At 36.8% G+C, this 18,186-nt stretch overlaps 1 protein-coding gene and 2 long non-coding RNA genes across 13 annotated transcripts in view; 1 reads left to right on the top strand and 2 right to left on the bottom strand.

Annotated features, from left to right (window-relative positions):
• Positions 1–17,300, bottom strand: part of LOC105219969 (uncharacterized) — an 833,969-nt gene extending 816,669 nt beyond the window's left edge. For 5 of the 11 annotated variants that reach the window (XM_054225503.1, XM_054225502.1, XM_054225506.1 and 2 more), the window contains exons 1-2: positions 16,772–17,300; positions 16,612–16,714 (exon numbers count right to left, since the gene is read on the bottom strand). In XM_054225503.1, the coding sequence (XP_054081478.1) occupies positions 16,612–16,714; positions 16,772–17,185 (517 nt within the window). In that variant the 5' untranslated portion in view covers positions 17,186–17,300. The remainder of the gene's footprint in view (positions 1–16,611; positions 16,715–16,771) is intronic. The other 6 variants (XM_054225499.1, XM_054225504.1, XM_054225505.1 and 3 more) reach the window with 2 other exon arrangements.
• Positions 387–1,251, top strand: LOC128919895 (uncharacterized). Its single transcript, XR_008470031.1, has 3 exons — positions 387–827; positions 883–1,022; positions 1,112–1,251. It is a non-coding gene; the product is annotated as an uncharacterized LOC128919895 (long non-coding RNA).
• LOC128919896 (uncharacterized) lies at positions 856–1,210 on the bottom strand. Its single transcript, XR_008470032.1, has 2 exons — positions 1,070–1,210; positions 856–1,011 (listed from the first exon to the last, which is right to left on the bottom strand). It is a non-coding gene; the product is annotated as an uncharacterized LOC128919896 (long non-coding RNA).
• Positions 17,301–18,186: the final 886 nt, after the last annotated feature.

Genomic DNA, 18,186 nt, shown 5'->3' with positions numbered 1-18,186 from the left:
GTCAAGGTGGCCGGTGTTGCGTCAAGCGACATAAATATACAATTGTAAAAACCTAAAACTTAAAATAAGAAAATAAATTGTAAAAGAAATATTAAATAATTGAATTTATATATACTGAATTATAAAATTTACATATGTACTTACCCTAAGAATTAATTATAATACCAATCTTTTACTTACCTTAATACTTACCTTAAAATTACTCTATTACAATTTTTAACGAAAGTTCGAAAATACTTATACTTACCCCTTTTATAATATGTACGTACAATTACCACTAGTTTAAGCCGTTAGTTTAAGATTTAAGCTAAGCAATTCCTTAAAACGGAATAAAGAATTCTTCTTGACTTTAAGCTAAAGTGCATTTCGACAGATGTTGACTTATGCCGGTATTCTGCTTGTCACATTTGTCTCATGTCTTTATTTGTCACAATTGCGAACTGGCGACCCTGTTAGTCAGGAAGTATCATTTTGGTATTCTGGCTGATACAGTCTCAAAAAAGTTCACCAAATAGTGTGGTGAAAAGAAAAGCAAGCTATCAGCTGTTTATTTTAGTTGATTAGAGATGAGTGCATGTTCACAATGATACTTTATGAATTGATTGCACGCAATTAGTTTTTTTTTTACCAAATTTCAGCAGAAAAATTTCTTGTAAATAATTGGATAATACTATTAATGAAAATAATACTGAAATAGTTTATAATAAATGCGTAATATATGCATTTTATCTGAATCAATTGTTAAGTAAATATGAAAAATGTTAACAACCTAACAATCGACTAACACATGTTCTCATCCTTACATTTGAGCATAATGGCAATCGAAGGTAAATAATTGTAAAAAATACAAATTCATTATTTTATGATTATTATATATTTTAGATTTTGGATATATATATACATACATATTTGTGTTTTGGAAATCGAAAGAATTTCCTAAACGTATTTTCTTCATATAAAAAGTGATCTTCCTTGTTGCGCAAAATAGCCAGATTGCGCCTACGAGTGTAGCTAAAACATAGGTACTTTGTTATCCATTATTGCAAAATTACAAATATTAATACATTACCTCTCTTCTTCTCGTTTTTTTTTTCATTATAATATATATTAGGCCAATTGCATCAACCATTATTGTGCTCTTGTTTTTCTGTGACCTGGTTTAAAGCACATCACAAATTAGAGACTGATATTGCTCAAATAGAGATGAGACAAACTCGCCAGAATACCAAAAAGTCACTATAGAGATTACACCACAGATTCGTCTCTATTAGAGACTTGAGACTGCTCGCAGAATACCGGCATTAGATTGAGAAGTTGAATCTTTCACAAAAGTATTTCAAAATGCTGCGTGGAACAGTACACCGAATATTCGCGTGAATCTAAGTGGAAACAAATTCCCAAAATACATCGTGGGACCTCAAAGCAATATAAAAATAAAGTATTCAATTGAAAGGCACACAAAAAGTTACATTTTGTAGACCAGTGTAATCATACTGATTGGTATAAATTTAAGACTATTCTGAATAAAGTCGACTTTAAGCTAAAGTGCATTTCGACAGATGTTGATTTAGATTGAGAAGTTGAATCTTTCACAAAAGTATTTCAAAATGCTGCGTGGAACAGTACACCGAATATTCGCGTGAATCTAAGTGGAAACAAATTCCCAAAATACATCTACGGAAAGGGGGCATAGGAGTCAAAAAATCAATTTTCACTTTTTAGTTGATTCGGATGGAAGATGAGATGCTTTTTCACGTGAGATGCTGTTTCCCAGAAAACTAGTTTTCGCACGTTAGCTCCTTTTTCGTAGACCAGGTCACATAAATTTATATATATTTGGCGTAGGAACCGCTTTAAGCTGTTATAGCCGAATCCACCAGAGCGCGCCACTTGTTTCTCCTTTATGCTTTTTGGCGCCAACTGGAAACACCAAGTGAAGCCAGGTCACTTTCCACTTGATCCCTCCATTGGAGTGGAGGTCGCCCTCTTCCGTGACTTCCACCAGCGGGTACTGCATCGAACACTTTCAGAGCTGGAGTGTTTTCATCCATCCGTACAACATGACCTAGCCAGCATAGCCGCTGTCTTTTTATTCGCTGAATTATGTCAATGTCGTCGTAAAAATCGTACAGCTCATCGTTCCATCGTTCGCCGTTGCCAATGTTTAGAGGACCATAAATCTTGCGCAAAACCATTCCCTCGAAAACCCCAAGAGTCGTCTCATCGGATGTTGTCATCGTCCACGCTTCAGTGCCATACATCAGGACGGGAATAATGAGCGACTTATAGAGTTTGATTTTGGTTCATCGAGAGAGGACTTTACTTTTCAATTGCCTACTCAGTCCAAAGTAGCACCTGTTGACAAGAGTGGATCGGCGTTGGATTTCGAGGCTGACATTGTTGGTGTTGTTAATGCTGGTTCCCAGATAAACGAAATTATCTACAACTTCAAAGTTATGACCAGTCATGGGCAAAGTCTTAGCAGGTGCTAAAAGAGCGTAAGTGATCGTATACGTACACACACCGATTGTCACTAACACGCACAAGCGAAGAGCGTAAAACGAGCACCTACGATGGGATAATACGATAAATAAACGACGATAAAATCATGTGCTGAACACATAGAAGACGACAATCGACGAGCGACATCTGTCAAATATTAAAATACACGCGTTCTTATGGGCACAGATTTTTTGACAACAGCACGACTACGCGACAACCGGCTTGTAGTTGTCGTTGTCGCTAAATTAAAAATGTTTCTAATTTTGACGACGACAATGGCCGCTATAGAGCTGCCACTAATATGTGAAATGTAAAATTATCACTGCACATTACTTTTATTTGGTAAGATTTTTAAGTTTAATTATTAAATTACTTTGTTTGCAATTAAAATTTTATATTTCAGATTTAATTATGGATTTCGATGAAGCTTTAATAAAAGATGTGCGTCATCGCCCACTTTTATACGATCTTGGGAATGGGGATTATAAAAATTTGAGAAAGAAGGATCATGCGTGGAAGGAAGTCGCAGTGTGCATAAAACTGAGTGGTAAGTAAATTATATAAATAGTACATAAAATTGTTACTTATAATTCATTAATAGAACTGGAGTGCAAGAAAAGATGGAAGAGCCTTCGTGATTGTTACAAGAGATGCAGGCGAATGGAGCAGGTCCCTTCTGGAAGTGGTGCTGTGGTTAATAGAAAAAAACGGAAATACTTGGATGCGATGTCGTTTTTGGAGAGTGCAACAACTTCCAGGCGGTAAGTAAATATACCAATGATTATATATGTATATAAGCTAATAATCTATTTTATAGAACTATTAGCAATGTCAGCTATGAAGTGGAATGTCTCGAGGATAGTGACATCGTTATTATTGACGACTCCCAGGATAATTCAGTACAAGAAACAACGAATACAGATTCTGATGTAAATAGACGAAAGGTAAAAATATATAGTTTGTATTATTTTTTATAATTATTTTAATTACTTAATAATTTATGTTCACAGAAAAAGGACTGCGCAAAATTTGAACAATTTCTAGACATGGCAGGAAGAAGCATTACCGAATCTTGTGCTAGATTTGTTGAAAGTAATAGGAAGCAAAACTCCACCACCCTGCACTTTTCGTCATTGGCCGCAAAAATAGTTGAATCAGGTCTTCCACAAAACGTAATAAATGAAATGAAGAAAAGGTTTCAAATTTAGTGTTTGGTGAAATTAAAAAATTTTATTCCACCAACACACTATAAGTGTTTAGTTTTTAAGTAAATCTCTATAGAATGAAGTACCTTTTTTTATAAAATTTATATATTTATAAAATCTATATATGTAAATATCTTTTTTAGTTTTTAAGTAAATCTTTATAGACTGAAGTACCTTTTTTTACAAAATGTATATATGAAATAGCTTTTTTAGTTTTTAAGTAAATCTTTATAGACTGAAGTACCTTTTTTTACAAAATGAATATTCTTCTCCACATGGTTCAAGCAGCTCACGACTTCCGGTTTTAGACCAAGTATCCTCTGGGTAGCCAACAGACATCCGTTTGAAGGCGAGCTAAAGTGAGAAGGCGAAGCCCGCTTATGCGGTTGTGCGTAGGGCTTGGGACCCACCACATAAAAACGAAGTACCAATGAAAAATCTACGAAAGCCTCGGATGAGACACCCAATCATCAAGGCTGACATCACCGCCATCCAAGAAGTGCGATGGACGGGACAAGGACGGAAGAAGGTGGGTCCTTGTGACATCTACTACAGCGGCCATATAAAGGAGCGCAAATTTGGTGTTGGATTTGTGGTGGAAGAGAGACTCCGTCGCAGAGTCCTGACATTCACCCCGGTGGATGAACGTATAGCCACAATCCGCATCAAAGCGAGGTTCTTCAACATATCGCTGATTTGCGCCCACGCCCCAACGGAGGAGAAGGACGATGTGACCAAAGATGCTTTCTATGAGCGCCTAGAACGCACCTATGAGCGCTGAATGAAAGAATGCCCGTCAACAAACACAAGGACGGTTCGACGAGGAAAAGCTGCAATCGCAACAGAAAACAGACTGCCTACCTCGCAACGTTGCAAACGACCACAACACGTGCGGGATGGGATAGATACCGAGAGCTGAAGAGGGAAGCGAGGCGCATCTGCAGACAAAAAAAGAAAGAGGCCGAAATGCGTGAGTACGAAGAGCTTGAGAAGCTGGCAGACAGAGGGAATGCTCGAAAATTTTAGGAAAAAATGAAGCGACTTAACGAAGGTTTCAAGACCGGAGCATCCTCATGTAGAGACCAAGGTGGTAATCTGGTAACCGATGTCCAGGGCATACTGGGATTATGGAGGGAACACTTCTCCGACCTGCTGAATGGCAGTGAGAGTACAACACCAGGAGATGGCGAACCCGATCCCCCAATCGATGACGATGGAACAGATGTTCCATTACCCGACCCTGAAGAAATTCGAATAGCAATTACCCGCTTGAAGAACAACAAAGCAGCGGGGGCCGATAGATTACCGGCAGAACTATTCAAATACGGCGGCGAAGAACTGATAAGGTGCATGCATCAGCTTCTTTGCAGAATATGGTCGGAAGAAAGCATGCCTGACGATTGGAATCTCAGTGTGCTCTGCCCAATCCATAAAAAGGGAGATCCCACAATCTGCGCCAATTACCGTGGGATCAGCCTCCTAAATATCGCATACAAGGTTCTATCGAGCGTACTGTGTGAAAGACTAAAGCCCACCGTCAACGAACTGATTGGACCTTATCAGTGTGGCTTTAGACCTGGAAAATCGACAACTGACCAGATATTCACCATGCGCCAAATTTTGGAGAAGACCCGTGAAAAGAGGATCGACACACACCACCTTTTTGTCGATTTTAAAACTGCTTTCGACAGCATGAAAAGGAACTGCCTTTACGCCGCGATGTCTGAATTTGGTATCCCCGCAAAACTAATACGGCTGTGTAAATTGACGTTGAGCAACACCAAAAGCTCCGTCATGATTGGGAAGGACCTCTCCGAGCCGTTCGATACCAAACGAGGTTTCAGACAAGGTGACTCACTATCGTGCGACTTCTTTAACCTGATGCTGGAAAAAATTATAAGAGCTGCAGAGCTAAACCGAGAAGGTACAATCTTCTACAAGAGTGTACAGCTCCTGGCGTACGCCGATGATATTGATATCATCGGAAGCAACAACCGCGCCTTTTGTTCTGCATTTTCCAGGCTAGATAAAGAAGCGAAGCGTATGGGTCTGGTGGTGAATGAGGACAAGACGAAATATCTCCTGTCATCAAACAAACAGTCAGCGCACTCGCGTCTTTGCTCCCACGTCACTGTTGACAGTCATAACTTTGAAGTTGTAGATAATTTCGTTTATCTAGGAACCAGCATTAACAACACCAACAATGTCAGCCTTGAAATCCAACGCAGAATCACTCTTGCCAACAGGTGCTACTTTGGACTGAGTAGGCAATTGAAAAGTAAAGTCCTTTCTCGACGAACCAAAATCAAACTCTATAAGTCGCTCATTATTCCCGTCCGCGCTGAAGCGTGGACGATGACAACATCCGATGAGACGACTCTTGGGGTTTTCGAGAGAAAGGTTTTGCGTAAGATTTATGGTCCTCTAAACATTGGCAACGGCGAATACCGCAGACGATAGAACGATGAGCTGTACGAGTTATACGACGACATTGACATAGTTCAGCGAATAAAAAGACAGACACATGACGCTGGCTAGGTCATATTGTCCGAATGGACGAAAACGCTCCAGCCCTGAAAGTGTTCGATGCAGTACCCGCCAGAGGAAGCCGAGGAAGGGGAAGACCTCCACTCCGTTGGAGGGACCAGGTGGAGAGCGACCTGGTTACACTTGGGATCTCCAACTGGCGCCGAACTGCGAAGGAGAGAGAGAGAGGTGGCGCACTATCGTCGATTCGGCTATAACCGGCTAAACGGTTGCAACGCCAATCACATACATATATGTAAATAGCTTTTTTAGTTTTTAAGTAAATCTTTATAGACTGAAGTACCTTTTTTTACAAAATGTATATATGTACATAGCTTTTATAGTTTTTAAGTAAATCAGTAAAACTGAAATACCTTTTTTACAAAATGTGATACTACAAACTGAAATACATTTTTTTTACAAAATGTAATACTACAAACTGAAATACTTTTTTTTTACAAAATGTATACATGTATGTAAATATATTTTAAAATGAATTTTTAATTTTGAATTATGTAAACTATGAGACTGAAATACCTTTTTTATTTTTATATATTAGAATTTCACTAAATTAAAATTTCGAATAAAACATTTTTTTAAATAATATTTTGTTTTAATTATAAATATATTTCATGAGTAGCATTACAAAGTAGTTCTTGAAATAAATTCTTTTAGGTTTTCATGTAACTGAAAAGCGTTTGTGGTTGAACGATTAACAGTTCTTGGGTGAAACGATTCAAGAGAAGGTACTTCTTCTCTCCAACGGCCGTTTATTTCTTGGTTGCCTACTGAGTGGTCAGCATGTTCAGGGGTGAAGTAATTCCTGTCATTTTGTAGCATAAAAAGTTATGAAGTACTACTGTAGCTAAAACAATTTCATCTACATGCTTAGGGAAAGCTGATATTGTTGTATGCAGAACTCTCCATCGGTTTGCCAAAATTCCAAATGCGTTTTCTATGTGCACGCGGGCTTTAGATAACACTATATTAAATTTGTCTTTATCTTCGTCTAACTGACGGCCGGGATATGGTCGCATTAAATTTGGTTTCAGTGGAAACGCACTGTCACCGACATAATAATACGGAAAGCTGGTAGATGTACCCGGCAAGTTTGAATTGGAAGGAACTTCTAGAGTGCCATTCAATAATTTACTTCCAAAGGCACTACGAGACCGAGAAATCACATTAAAATTACGTCCTTGTGCCAAGAAACTGAAATTAAAAAACGCTTAAGTATTCTATGTAAGAATTATTTAAAATTAACTTACAGTAAGGTTACCGCCAAACGCGTTTCAGGATCAATTGCTTTTCTATTCGAAAAGCGTTCCATTCGTTGTTTTAATAACGACAACAATAAATTAAAACTGGGAACGTTCATTCGAGTCACTTTAAAAAAATGTTCTTCATCCTTTTCTTGGAGTTGGTTGATACACGTTTTAAAAAAACCTTCTTCTTGGCGTGTTAAGTTGACTGGACGCACCCACCATCTTCGGTTGCTTACATGCAGCTTATTGTGTAATTCATTAGCAATAGTTGTATTGCGCGCAATATTTTCAATTGTTCTCACAAAATGTATTACATATTCGTTATTCATATTGAATATATTTATTTTGATTCAAAACACAAAATTTCAATAATTAAAACTCTCACAAACTTCAAACTATAAAATCAGCTGTTGTCACTGTCGCTGCCGTATTCAAAATGTTCAAAACGCTGGCTTCAAAGCGACATTTGTAGTCAGCCGTCGCTAAGTCGTGTCGTGTCGTCGTCTTTGTGTTCAGCATCAATCTGCAATCAGCAGTTGACTGTGCAGGTCGATGCTAACGAAGTTGTATATTTTACGTATGAAATGAAAACAATTCTTTCATTATAAAATAGCACTAAATTACTTTTTTAAATTATTATATTACCCAATTTTACTATAATTTATATTAAATATAAATTATTATTAATTTTTACATTCATTAGCACGTGCATATATTCGCATTGTGCAACCGTGCGGCATAGACCTGCTCGCTCAACCTCTGCAAGCAGACTGAATATTTTTGATTGCTGATTCGTTTGGTACCACAGTAAGCACACTAACACAATCTCATTTTGTGATGCTCGTTTGATTGTGGTGGTGCCCATCCCTGATTATGACTGTCAACAGTGACGTGAGAGCCAAGACGCGAGTGCGCTGACTGTTTGTTTGATGACAGGAGATATTTCGTCTTGTCCTCATTCACCACCAGACCCATACGCTTCGCTTCCTTTTCAAGTCTGGAAAACACAGTACAAATGGCGCGGTTGTTGCTTCCGATGATATCAATATCATCGGCGTACGCCGGGAGCTGTACACTCTTATAGAAGAATCTAAGTGGATGTTCTATATTTAACTCTGCAGCTCGTATTATTTTTTCCAGCAATGGATTGAAGAAGTCGCACAATAGTGAGTACCCCTGCCTGAAACCTCGTTTGGTATCGAACGGCTCAGAGAGATCTTTCCCGATCCTGATGGAGCTTTTGGTGTTGCTCAACGTCAGTTTACATTGCCGTATAAGTTTAGAGGGGATACCAAATTCAGACATCGCGGCATAGAGGCAGCTCCTTTTCGTGCTGTCGAAGGCAGCCTTAAAATCTATGAAAAGGTGGTGAGTGTCGATTCTGCTCTCTCGTGTCTTTTCCAAGCTTTGGCGTATGGTGAATATCTGGTCCATGGTGGATTTTCCAGGTCTAAAGCCACACTGATAAGGCCAAATCAGTTCGTTGACGGTGGGCTTTAGTGTTTCAATCAATACGCTCGACCGGACCTTGTATGCAATGTTGAGGAGGCTTATCCCACGGTAATTGGCGCAGATTGTGGGGTCTCCCTTTTTTATGGATTGGGCAGAGCACACTGCGATTCCAATCGTCAGGCATGCTTTCTTCCGACCATATTCTACAAAGAAGCTGATGCATGCACCTTATCAGTTCTTCGCCACCGTATTTGAATAGCCCGGCCGGTAATCCATCAGCCCCGCCGCTTTGTTGTTCTTCATGCGTGTAATTGCTATTCGAATTTCTTCATGGTCGGGTAATGGAACATCTATTCCATCGTCATCGATTGGGGAATCGGGTTCGGCATCTCCTGGTGTTGTACTTTCACTGCCATTCAGCAGGTCGGAGAAGTATTCCCTGTGATAATCTCAGTATGCTCTGGACATCTGTTACCAGATTACCTCCTCGGTCCCTACATGATAATGCTCCGGTCTTGAAATTTTCGAGCGTTACCCATGTCGGCCAGCTTTTTAAGCTTTTCATGCTCACGCATTTCGGCCTCTATCTTTTTACGTCTGCATATGCATCTCGCTTCCCTCTTCAATTCTCGATATCTATCCCACCCAGAACGTGTTGTGGTCGATCGCAACGTTGCGAAGTAGGCAGTCTGTTTTCTCTCCACTGCGGAACGAAGATTCTCATCGTACCAACTGGTTTTTTGGCGTTGCCGGAGACCAATTGTTTCGGCTGCAGCGGTATGCAATGAGTTTGAGATGCCGTTCCACAGCTCCCTTATATCGAGATGCTGATGAGTGCTCTCAGAGAGCAGGAGTGCAAGTCGATCCTGTTCTATCACAACGTGATCGATTTGATTGCGCGTGTTTCGGTCAGGGGACAGCCACGTTGCTTGATGAATTTTCTTGTGCTCGTGATCCTTAAAACGTTTGCAGGGGTTGTCACCAAGAGTGGGGTTTCTCATCCGAGGCTCTGTTCGGTGTTTCATTGGGGAGGTTTTTTTTAAGTGGTCGGTCCCAAACCCTACGCACAAACAGAAGTTTAGATGGTATCCATAGAAAACGCAAACTTCGACGAAGATGGCAGCAAACTCAATCGGCTGCTCTCAAATCTGGGCTTAATAGATGTAAGAACAAAAATTAGACAGTTTAAAAACTATTCCTTCAAAACGTATTTGTCCAAACTCACTGTTGATAAATCTACCGATTATTCGCTCTGGAAAATTACAAGGAATATTAGCAAACAAATAAAACATGTCGCACCAATAAAAATAAACGATCCTGAGTGGGCCAAAACGAACGAAAAAATAAGCTGCAGTATCTGCGAATCATTTGAGAAACACATTTACACCTAACGATGGACATGAGCTAAACTGTGAAAATAGTTGGTTGGATCCACTCGTCAGCATTTCTCCAGTTACTAGTAAATAAATTAAGTATTATCAGGAACGCAATGCTCAAAAAAGCTCCTGGGTTTGATTTAATAACCGGAGAAATATTACGCAATCTGCCAAAGAATTGTATAAAAATAAATTGAAAACATTGTAAACAGTGCATTATACTTAAGATACGTTCCATCGCTTTGGAAAGTATCTGAAGTTATTATGATACCTAAGCAGGGTGAACCACTACATGATGTCACATTTTATAGTCCAATATCGCTGCTGCCAGCTCTATCGAAAGTCTTCGAGAATGTTCTCACAAAGAGGCTCAAATCAATAATAGATCGAAAACACCTTATACCACTACATAAGTTCGGTTTTCGTGGTTACCATTCAACAATTGATCAGGTGCACCGAATCGTTAATTTCGTTGTAAATGCTATGGATAAAAATAACGTTTGTTCGGCTGCCTTCTTAGACGTGTCTCAGGCTTTTGATAGTTTGGCATTCGGGTCTACTGCTAAAATTGAAATGCAAGTTACCCAAGCAATATTCGAAATAATTGCGGTGTTCCCCAGGGAAGCGTGTATTGGCCCCAATAGCTTTACTTGCTTTTTACAAGTGATATCCCCACTGACTCAAGTTAAGTGAAAGCGACATTTGCGGATGACACTGCCCAATTAGCAGCAGGAGAATCAACCTCAGTGTCTACCCTTCGAGTGCAAACAGCAGTCAATACAATTACTAAATGGACTTAAAAGTGGCGCATGAAATTAAACGATTCCAAATCAATGCACGAAGACTTTACTTTAAAAAAATATTATTCCATCCCATTTATATATATGGTACTCCTATACGACATCACAATAAAGCTAAGTACCTAGGGATCACCCTAGGTGCTAAGCTTCGCTGGAAAGAGCATGTCAAGAAAAAAGGGGTGAGCTTAATCTAAAATTTGCTAAGTTTTACCATCTAGTCGGTAGGAGACCCACGCTTTCAATACAAAACAAGCTGTTTATATATAATCAAGTACTAAAGCCAATTTGGGCCTATGGAGCTAAACTATGGGGTTGCTCAAGTCAAAACTGTATTGCCTGCATTCAGCGCTTCCAAAATAACGTACTAAGAAGATTGGATCTGCTGACTTTCACCGTGATCTTGGTGTGAATTCAGTTGTAAACGAAATAACCAAACTTGCAGAGACTCACGAAATGAGGCTTAGACAGCATGTAAAGAGGCATCCAAACTCATCAGAACTGATGAACGAGAAAACCGACTGAAATGTAAGAGGCCTTCAGACTTAGCAAGGGAACTGTAGCAGCAAATGAATTTCTCTAACATTTAACTTTTAATTATTATTTTTAACTTATTTTAATTAAATTGCTGTTAGTATTTAATAATTTATAATGTGTACAATTGTAATGATAAACAAAGTTTTCAAATTATTTATGTAGAAACACGAAAAAATATTAGACAAACAGGATGATAATCGCAAAATAACAGTATACATTTTTTTCTAATAAAATAATACTCAAAAATATTGTAGCTGTCATCGACTGGCTAAGCGGTATAGAGAAGTCAATAGAACGCACTATACTGTAATGCAAACAGACAGACAGGCGCTAAAATGTCCTCTTAATCATGCGCAATAGTGCAGCACCATCGTCTTAGGTGGAGAAATACTTAAATCTGCACAAAAATATTTGTTATCCATTTTATTCGAGCTGCGTCTATGCCTTACGTTCTATTTAATCAATTAAAATGTATTTCAAAGTAAACACAACAAAAGTATATATTTGTATGGTCCCTTTTGTCTAAAATTTGAATTTTGAGTCGTGTTTACCATTGTGAATATAGAATTTGCAGCTATAGAATTTTTAAAGAGGTATCCGCATACTCTCCTGCACGAATTCAACTAGATAACTTCCCTACAAGACGGAGCTAACTCGTACACCACTATATATGCAAATTTTTCAGTTTTTACCAACACATACGCAATACCAACTTTTTGTAGTTAAGTGGCAATCTCGATAATTAGAATTCATTCATTCAATTCACTAATTTTTAAATGAATAAGAGAGAGATGCACGTACTACATTGGAACGTTCAAAAATCGCCACCATGGCCGCCATTCATTAGAAAAGAAAATTTGGAATGAATGAACATGCGTATTATTAACTTGTTACTGATATTATTTTATATTTATAATACATCTTCCTTTAAAATATCGATACTATTATTGGCTGGGTGCTGCAGAGTATTTTAAAGTAGTATAATTTCAGCAACTAGTTCTTTTAGAAGGCAAAGCCAGCTGCAAAACAAAGAAGAGAAGCAGAAAAAGGAGTATGCCACTGGAGGTAGATGGGTGAGTTGATAAAATTAAATCTTACATATGTATATACCAGAGAACTGCAAAAATCACTATTTTCTTGATTTACTCATACACGAACTTTTTCATTCAACTCAACTCACTGAAAAAAACAGAGTGATGAGTAAAAATCAACTCAATTTGCCGTACACATCATTCTTTGGATTTTGAGTCCTCGGTTCAAAATTTCTCACTCAATTCAACTCACTGAACAAAAGTCAGCGTTTAATAAAATGAGCCTGTGTTGATCGATTGTGAGTAAACAATTAGCGACAAGACGACACGATGTGAGCGTAACGACTGCATGTACCGTAACAATTTCTATGCAGTTTGTTGTTGTAGCTTGTCTTGTTTTTCTTCTCACATTTCATCTGTGCAGAAAAAGTGCCGCTTGCTGCGCGCATGAGTAAAATCATACGAGTTGATTTTTGCGAGTTGAGTGTTGTTCTTGTTCAAAACAATGATTGTTGAACCGAATGAGCAAGCGCCTGAAATCATTATATTGAACACGAGCCGAACAAACTCGGAGTGAAACAAAAAATCGCACACACACGAGTGAATTTAAAATCAACAACGAAAATGTGAGCGCAGGCAAGTTTGATCGGCTGATCCGAACAGTGTGATTATTCGGCTGTTGAGCGCGTACGAATGTTTTTCATTCAGCAAATGCCGTTCTCTGGTATATACTATACCATGAAATATTTTGTTTGAATATACATACGTTCATATAAAACTTCGGAAGAAAAACTTAAGCTTTAGCTGGATACCACCTTGGCAGTACTTTTAATAGTGTCACAAACTATGGTAAAACAATAGCGACTCCCGGCAGAGGACTCATAGAAACAGGTTGCATTAATGTACACCAACATTGCAATAATAATAATAAAAACGTAATGAATACTTATGGAGATAACAATCAACAGAATTCGCAACAAGTAGATATAAAGTATTACTCGCATGTATAAAGAACCCTACCAGCAGCACATCAACTTATACAACGATAGTTGTCTTTCAATCATGCAATACAAATTCGAACTCAAATACGCCGTACGATGGAGAAGCACTGGTATTCCTTTGGCCATTGTGTCAGGAAGTAACTAAAATCGTGCACCTAGAAATACAACACAAAATATGCTACAACACAGATATTATTGAAATTACGCATATAGATATTAGGCGTGTTTTATTTGACCACCACAAACTAATAGCTAAATCATGGACAAATAAAACGCATTTAGCTTATTTCATATTTTCGCTTAAAAATGAATTGTGTTGGCAATGTGGCCCAAACTTTCAGCTGAAATGTAATTTGTTTGAAAAAAAAAGTTGAAACCCGCTTTTCTATAATATTCAGAGCTTTTAAGGAATCTACAATGTTGGATCCAGGATGGTCAAAATAAATATGGATAAAGTTCGATAAAATTTTTGTTTGTTAACATTTTTATACATACATATGAATGTCAAAATGGGGTTTTTCGCTATTGCCAACTACTTTTTTTAGGAAAAACCGAACAATTGTGAATGAAAAAAAGCTATGAACTTGCAATGCCTCTAGTTCAATATACTACTTTTTTTTTACTTTTTAGGAAAAACCGAAACAATTGTGAATGAAAAAAAGCTATGAACTTGCAATGCCTCTAGTTCAATATACAATCTATGATAGCTTATGACAAGCCAACATAATTATGTTGGCTAGGTCTTCCATACATAATAAGCTGGTCAAATAAAACACGCCTATTATGATTGTTAATTTATAAATTTTAAACGTTCGCAATAGCACTTAATTTATTAATTTAAACGTAAAATATTGTTTAATTTGCATCAAAATACAAATAAATGTACAGTCGTAATAGTAGTGAAACTTAATTTGTATCGTATAAAGCTCCAGTTACCGATGCTTGACTTGACTCAGCTTCGAAAAATTTGGCTTGGAAAACCTAGATCCAGTTATACTTCACACAACTTCAACTTCAGCTGTTATTATTATAGCTTCTGGGTAGAGTTGCCAGATGTTCAGATTTAGCTTTAAAATTAAGTTTTTTAAATTAAAATATCACCAAGATTGAAGATTTTAAAACTAGTATACAAAAAAATCTTCACTATTAGGAAATCTGTGAACACGTGAAGATTTTCTGTTTGAAAGAAAACTCTTTAATAAATATATGAATATAGCTTTGAGCAGAATACGCAAAAGAAACGTGCACGCGTAGTTCAGTTTTTCGATATTTAGAATTGTTAGAAGATGTAATAAATTGGAGCCAGCCAAGCCTATAAATGATAGGTGAATAAATAATTTATTCAAATTGTATTTGAACATTTACAATCAATTTTTCATTACATAAATTCGCAAAATATTTTTTTTCTGAGCAGATCACCACAAATTCTTGGAGAGATTCGCAATAGTTATGTTTCTGTTGCAAAAATTACCCTCATATCGTACCTATTTGATTTGATTTGTTTATTGCACTTAAAGTTAAACAAGTATTTGCGTTATAAATAAAATAAAAGAGTTTTTTATTAAACACATTAAAAAATAATTGTTGTGAAAAAGGTATTTTCCTCCGAATTATCTTATTTTTTCTTTATTTGAAGATTTATAAATAGTAAAGATTAGAATTTTAACATATTTAATTTTAAACGAAAACATTCAGGCAACTCTGGAATAGTGTCATAATGAGAATGAAACGTAAACTTAGAGTTCTAAATTCAACAGACTTTCAAGTCAAGTCATGCGTTCGGTAATCAAATACATGCAAGGCCCATTAAACGGATCTTTTATGTGACAGTTCTCAAGTCTCTCTAGGTTAAGTCAAGCATGGATAACTGAGCTTTAACAAAAAAAAATCAATACCTAAAACTTTTGAGTAATTGTAAATTATAAAATTTAATAATTAATACTAACTTTATACGTAAATGATAGCCACATAAATGTTTGTAAAAATTAAAATTTACTTTGTACTTGGAATGCTTAAATTTTAAAATTATTCTATAATATTAATTAATAATGTAAAATACCATACTAATTTATAAATGTAAATACCTCATACAATTAAATACATGAAAGTAAAAAAATATAAACTTCTTTTTCGAAACGAAATAAAATTTAACAGCTAGCATGAACTAGGTGACTACTGACCCAAATTTTAGTAAGGAGGCGGTGACCACTTCCTGTGACTAAGGGGTGACCATGGCAATGATGAAGCAAACAAACGACGGCGGGGGGTCTTCTAACCACATAGTGACGATTGGCTTTCCAAAAGAATAGAAAAATTAGAGCAGAAAGACATATGCAGCATTTGCACCAAAATCAATGAGATAGAGCGAGCAAGATAATCACACCAACGTGTTGTATAAGAGGAGAAGTGATGCTAGAACAAGAGTGACCACGAAAATAATACAACCTTTTTTTACTGGTAACCACTGGACTATAAGATAAGTAACTCCATCCGTGATGCAGGAGTAAAATTTTTGACAGGCGAGCAGCGCCCGAAGAAAGCAAGCAGAGAAGTGACCAATCGATTACAGCTTATGTGATGGTCATGATTAAAATTGTCTATTAGAAAAAAAAAAACAAATTGTATAAAATTAAATTAATTTACTAATTATCCTGGAAAAATCTATACCAAACAAGGAGGAGTTAGATATCCAAAACCCACTGACTCCTATTAAACTGCAAACATCAACTCAATTATACAGAATATACACCAACGAGAACGGAGTGTGGATTTTCCGAATTCACTTCGCCGAATAAAACCAACCACATTATCAAGTTACATAGTTTGTTCGATCAAACATATAAAAGTTATTTCTCCAGAGATTCATTATTTTATCAATGTAAACTGATTGAATTCAAAGTATTTGCTTTTCCGACATACCTGATTTCAATTTAGGGACTTCTTCCATTTGATTCGTGACATTTTGCCCATGATAAGAATTGTCAATTAACTTAGTATTGTTCAATTCGTCAAGTTTTAAAGACTAAAAAAAATATTTTATTTGTACTGAAGAAATGAAGAAATTTTTATTTCGCCTTACCCTAGCAAATTCCAAAGGATACATAATAACTGGCTCTCCTCTACTAATTTCAATTAAATAAGGTGACATAATTTTAGCTTTTGAACTCTTTTTTGCATCAAATACTTCATCCAGGATTAGAAACTTGTCGACCTTTTCTACATTAAAACTGGGATTTACTCGAATGTTCACCAACAATTGCCTTCGTATTTGGCTATAGTTTTCCAATTTCTGTCGATTGCCATCCTTTATGTTTTTTGAGCATTCCAATAGTGCAGCAGTAATAATGGGAGCTTCCTCCGGACTCATGGAAATGGAAGTAATTGGAGTTTCCATAAAAATATCTTCGAGTCCATTTACTTTATTAGACAGTAATAGTAAAGCCACCAACATTATGTGTATTATTTCCATTTGTATTTCAAAATAGCTGTACATAAATATATATTAATTTATTTTCGAACTGATTTTTGGATCAATGAAATACGTATGTGTACGAATATAATACAATTAAAAAGTGACATCAATATTTGTAATGCGATTATTTGAAACAAATGTCTGTATGTCTATTTGTATCGAACATTTTTTGAATGACGAGCAATGTAGGCACATATCTTTCGTACGATCGAATTATTACCAAATTATATCAAAAGGGTTTTAATTCGGGGTGAAATTGCTCATAACAGTTGTTTGTAATATCTTAAAACTCTGAAAATAGAGGGTTACATTTTAATCTACGATCCTCCGAATTCAAAGCCAAAAGTTGGTAGAAGCAGATAAAGGAGATTCTCCAAATAAAGAATAGATAGTATAGTCTCAGCAAACTCATGATTATATTCTCTCAACATGTTGAAAAGCGCTTTTAATAAATTTGTTCACATAACGGTTGTTTCTAACACCCAAAACTAACCTAAGAGTTAGATATACAGTTATATACATATATCAAAGTGATCAGGGTGAAGAGAAGATTTGAAATACGGATGTCTATCTGTCCGTCCACGCAAGCTGAAACATGAGTAAAAACTAAGATATATTGATGCGACTTGGTACACGTGTTTCTTGGCACCATAAGAAGGTTGATATTGTATATGTAAAACGGCTATAATCCAAAATCTATAAATTGCTGTACCTAAGCCATAAATCTATACTACTATTATAAAGAGGAAAGATTTGTATGTATGTTTGTAATGAATAAACTCAAAAACTAAATCGTCTTGCAAGTCATTCTCTTCGCAGCGCAAGAGACTCTCGCGTGCCAGAGAGTCGAGTAAAGAGCGCTCGCAGCTGCTTGCTGAACAAAATTTCAAAACCTCCCATGTACGCGCTTGAGTCGAGTACGGGGCGTATGCAGCGGTTTGAAGAACAAAATATTAGATATATACAAGAAAGGGGAAAGTACATGCATATGTATGGGAGAGTGTGTATAAGTGTGTAAAAAC

Source organism: Zeugodacus cucurbitae, chromosome 2, assembly GCF_028554725.1.
Source record: "Zeugodacus cucurbitae isolate PBARC_wt_2022May chromosome 2, idZeuCucr1.2, whole genome shotgun sequence".
Classification (NCBI taxonomy): domain Eukaryota; kingdom Metazoa; phylum Arthropoda; class Insecta; order Diptera; family Tephritidae; genus Zeugodacus; species Zeugodacus cucurbitae.
The sequence above is the reverse complement of the archived record's forward strand: the minus strand, read 5'-3'. Positions and strand labels throughout refer to the sequence as shown.